Source organism: Marmota marmota, unplaced genomic scaffold (genome assembly GCF_001458135.2).
Source record: "Marmota marmota marmota unplaced genomic scaffold, marMar, whole genome shotgun sequence".
In the NCBI taxonomy this organism is placed as follows: Eukaryota; Metazoa; Chordata; class Mammalia; order Rodentia; family Sciuridae; genus Marmota; species Marmota marmota.
Window position 1 is genome coordinate 6323096 of NW_026000261.1, and position 5279 is coordinate 6328374.

The 5279-nt window shown below is 33.8% G+C and overlaps 1 protein-coding gene across 1 annotated transcript in view; it reads right to left on the reverse strand.

Annotated features, from left to right (window-relative positions):
* Col4a5 (collagen type IV alpha 5 chain) overlaps positions 1–5279 on the reverse strand; it is a 231190-nt gene that overhangs the window by 115824 nt on the left and 110087 nt on the right. The window contains exons 6-8 of the mRNA XM_048796868.1: positions 5226–5252; positions 3400–3480; positions 1732–1794 (exon numbers count right to left, since the gene is read on the reverse strand). Coding sequence (XP_048652825.1) covers positions 1732–1794; positions 3400–3480; positions 5226–5252 — 171 coding nt within the window. The remainder of the gene's footprint in view (positions 1–1731; positions 1795–3399; positions 3481–5225; positions 5253–5279) is intronic.

Consider the following 5279-nt stretch of genomic DNA (forward strand, 5'->3'; position numbering starts at 1 on the left):
TTTTTTTTTTTTTTTTTTTTTTCTTGGTACTGGGGATTGAACCTAGAGCCTTGCACATGCTAGGCAAGAGCTCTACCACTGAGCTACACTGCCAGCCTTGTTAAGCTGTAGCTCTTAAAAACATGTGTTTATTTTTTAAATCCAGTTTTCTTTTTATGCAATATGCTTTGCATTTTTGAGAATGTTTCAAAGTTTGAAAAATTAAATAGGTATTTATCTACACATGTACATTACCTCATATTTGCAATGGATGCATTTATTTACACATTGTATCTTGGCAACAGTTTTGAGATTTTGCTTTGCCTACAGAATAAGGGTTAATTGAAAGAGCATTCAAAAGTGTGGAGTGAACTGGTTAAGTGTCCATAAGGGTCAAGGAAATTCAAAGTTTAACAACCTACCCAGGGAATACTAATGTTGTAACAGCAGAACTAGGGAAAAAATGCCATGATCCAGGGACTCTTGCTCCATAGGAGGTCTACAACTAAAACAAACTGATGGGGCTGGGAATGTAGCTCAGGCATAGAGTGCTTGCCAAGCATGCATGAGGCCCTGGGTTCAATCCCCAGCACCTAAATAAACAAACAAACTAACTAACAAACAGGTTTTCTAATCATTTCCCAAGGAGTTCCAGGAAACCAGAAAACATAATCATTTCTGGTAGGTTCTTTTAAGTATTTACCAAACATTGTCTCCTTCATTCAAAAGTAGAGTACCAATTGTTACCAAAATGTACAATCTATAAAAATATAATGAAAACTGTCACTTAAATATATGGTAGATGAGAGAATGGCATGTGAGAAATTACTTTGACTGAAATACAATTTTCTTGCCCTTTTAAGTTGACAATAGCAAAGCTCTAAGCCCAAAACATGACTTAAATGAAATATTGGTATTACAAGGGTGAAAGTACTTAGAATTTATTAGGGTAGAAAACAAGAGTGTCCATAGAGGTAATAAGAGGACTGGTTGTGCAATCAGGGTCTTTAGAAGTTGTTGCCTCTCTACTAGGGTACACAAATCTATGATTCCATTGCAGCGTGGTTGTTCCCTTCATCAATCCTACTGTATCTTCCAGCCCCCTAAGAAATTAAGGCAAATTTTTTTGTGAAGCTCTTTTTATTTTTCTTAAACAAAAAATTGAATCTTGAAGAAATAAATTTCATCCAGTACCTAGAGGATTCCGTGAAGATTGCCTTAGAAGATTTCTTGAGATGGCCAGAACTGACCTCAACAGTGATTTATCAAGAGGCAACCAGCAAAATACTTAGTTTTTCAGTTGGGGTTATAAGTCAGTTGTAGAGTGCATGCTTAGTATGGCCAAGGGACTGGGTTCAATCCTCAGAATTGAAAAAAAAGAAAAGATAAATCTTTATTTCAAATCTTTCATCTTTTAAAGTTTTTTTAGTTGTTGATATACCTTTATTTTATTTATTTATTTTTATGTGGTGCTGAGGATCGAACCCAGTGCCTCACACATGCTAGGGAAGCGCTCTACCAATGAGCTACAACCCCAGTCCTCAAATTTTTCATTTTATGTACTTCATTTTTTCTGTCTCTATGATGGAGAACTATTACTTGAAATGTATACTGTTCACCATAACAAAAATCATCCAAAAATAACAAAATTACAGTTATGAATACTTTTATGTATTACAAATAACACTAACATTAGTGAAATAAAGGTCAGAAAGAAAGGGAGAAAAAAATAAAATTATAGAAGAAGTTTACCATCAAACCTGGTGGTCCTAGGGGACCAATTGGCCCTGGTATACCCATGGGACCAGCTGGGCCCTGTTATAAAGGGAATAAAGAAAAGAATGAAAAAACAAAACCTCCAAAACTCAGCCCTTTACTGTATCTCACAAAGCACTAAATGGATGAAATTTAAACTTTTGTTGCCAGAATTCTATATTCTATCAACCTACAGTATTATAAGCAGATTTTTAAAATGTATACATATAAAAGGATTAAGTAACTCTAACGGAATCCAAGCCCTCAGAAATTGACACAGAATGGATACATTTTTTGGAAAGCTTATGCTTAAGAACAAGATAACAAAGGTAGGCAAACACGTAAGACAAAATTCATAAAATCAAGTGAAAAAGGTAGGCATTTAGTGGGGATTTTTGTTTTCAAGGTAGTGTAATTTTAAAACAAATTAATTTGAAGACAAAGGGAAATGAGATTAACTGGGATAGTGATAAGAGAATGAGACAAGTGTTGGAATATAAATTGGCATCTTAAAAATGAAAAATTTGCCTTTGCTGAGACCTATAATTTTATATCTAGGCATAAAGTCTATATTATTCTGTAATGAAATGAATTATAGTGTATTCACAAATAAAAATTTATGTGGAGGGCAGCGATTGTGAAATACCCAAGTTGATTCAAAATGATTTGTACTGTTCTAGTTCTTAAATGTGGTGTTGGGTTCATAGGTATTCACTTTATAATTTTGCTTCATTATGGACATCTATTTCACATGTATTCTGTTGCAATTTCAAATATTCATAATAATAATACATAAAGGGGAAGACTGAGTAACCTGAAGAAAACATGGATGGATGATGTCAGGTAAAGAATTAGAAGAAAGCTAAAGAAAAAGTCCCTAATTATACTGTATCTCAGTAATCAAATACAAGAAAGTTCTGATTTTCATTTTTTGGCAAAGGGATCAATTCTCATGAACTGTAAGCCCTCAGAAACTGACCTTCTATTCTACAAATACCTAAAAGTCATCACTGTCTCTATGGGTGTTATCTGTAAGCTAACATGATCTTTTTCTTAAGATTACATTTGAGGGCTGGGGCTGTAGCTAAGTGGCAGAGCTCTTGCCTAGCACATGGGAGGCACTGGGTTCAATCCTCAGCACCACATAAAAAAATACACAAATAAAAGAAAGGCATGCTGTCCATCTACAACTACAAAAAAATTTAAAGAAAAAGATTACATTTGATGTTTACCATGCATAAATTGTATTCCTTCAACCATCAAAATATGTTCAGATGTTATGCATAATTGATAGTGTTACAAATTATATTTTTAAATATATTAAATGGGAGGCCAATTTTTAAAATTTTTAATAAGACCATTTACAGGGGATCCTACTGCTCAATATACCACAAGAATAAGAACATAGGAACTTATTTTTGCTGCCAATTCCCAAAAGCAAACATTTCCATGGACACTGGCTAGAAAGACAAAAGAACAAAACAGACCTTATTAAAATTCTCCCTTGTCCAGAATGTTTTTATTTTCAGGTAGAAGGTATAAGAAATCTAGCAAACTTCAGATGACATTTTCTATGGCCAAAAGAGAGGATACTAAATATTGAAGAGTTGCTATGATCCTGTGATTTAATCATATAGCAAAGGAGAAAAATCATTGGATGCTTACTTGTATTCCAGGAGGACCTGGATATCCTGGATTACCCTTTGGTCCTGGTAGTGATGACATAATTATACTACCTGGTTCCCCCTAAAAAAGAAACCATCAGTGGATGCTTTAACAGTTATACATGAAAACAGGCAAGAATGCAAATAATGATCAAAATTTTATTTGTTACCTTAGTGAAAGATCAAGCCATCTCAATAGTTTAATGAACAAATAACTAGTTAAAGGAAAATGAGTTAAGTGGCCAGCATATAAAGAAGTATAACATATAATTATTTAGTGCTTGTGGTAAGTTCTGTTATTCATTAATTTAAAATAATTATTAAATATTAAGTATTTGCCAAGAATTATTAGCCTTTGGATATTCAGTAATGAATAAAATAATCAAGAACTCTGTTCTCATGGATTTAGCAATAAAAAGAGGAAATGCAGACAAAACACGTGAACAAATAAGAGGATAATGTTCTGTCAAGGGCTATGAAAAAATGACATGGTACACTGAGTGATAAAGTAATAGTGAAGAAAATTAGTTTCGGTAGTCAAATATGGGCAATCTTTAGAGGTAACATTTGGATTGAGGTCTGAAAAATAAAAAGGAGTGAATGAGATAAATATGGGGGAAAGAGCAAATAGTAAGTACAAAACACTCCAAAGGCAAAGAATTCTGCATGTTCAAATAACTGAAGATCAGTGTGATCAGTGAGCCAATGAAAAGGTGGTTTAAGATAAGGCTATAAATGAGGCAGAGACTAGAATATACAGGTTTTAGAAGCCAAGGAAAAGAATGTGGACTGTATTTTATAAACACAGTGGGAAACCCTTGAAGGTTTATAATCAGGGAGATTAAATTATTGATTTACATTATATATGATTATTCTTGGTTGCTTGAGAATAAATCAGGCTTAGATATGAGGGATAACAGCAAGGCGAGGGAGGGGAGAGAAAGGGGCTAGTTAAGAGATTATTGTAGTAGTTCAGATAAGCCCTTATGGTTATTGGGGTGACAGTGGAAATGGAGGAAAGTAAATGAATTTAAGATAGTTTTTATAGGAAAATTTAATAGTATTCGGTAACAGAATGGAATGAAGAGGTTTGTGAAAGTAAACCTCTGGTTTTGAGTTTGTGTAAAAGTGTCATATAGTGATGCTAATTCTAGACATGGGAGCCAGAAGAAAGACTAGATTTATTTAGGGGTATAGATTAATTTGGTACATATAAATTTACAAATCTGGGGGATATCTGAGTGGAGATGTCAGAGAGGCAGTTGAACACATGCATCCAACTCAGATTTGTTATTTTCTTCTGAAAAGTCCATTTTGAAAAGTCCGATTTGGAGCAATTAATGTGGGTATTCAGTAACTACATAATAATCATTAATAAAATTGTTGATAAAAGACAAAAGGGGTCAGAACTGTGTCTTCATGCTTGCTGGAGAAAAGAGAATGAACCTGCCTAGAACACTGCAAAGTAATCAGTGATGCAAAAGAAAAATGAGGGATAGTAGAGTGCCACAGAACTCAGGGAAGAAGAGTACTTCTATAGAAAGCAGACTGTTAACTGCATCAAAGTAAAATGTGATAAGGATTAACGATATCAGAAAACAAAGAAGTGTGATATATACTTTTTCTAGTACATCAGCAGAAAGAATGTACTTAAAACCAGAAGAGGGGGCTAGTTAAGGAGAGCTTCTATGTGTACATTTGCACAATTTATAGAAGCATCCATTTTTTTTTTTTTTTGAGACAAGTCCGAATCATTATCCCATTGAAGTTGCAAACTTTCCAAGTATTTTATTCAAAACATTTACCTTTTCAGCATGAGATGCTTACCTTCATACCCGGGATCCCAGGAGGCCCCTATTGATAAAAAGAAAAAAAAATGTA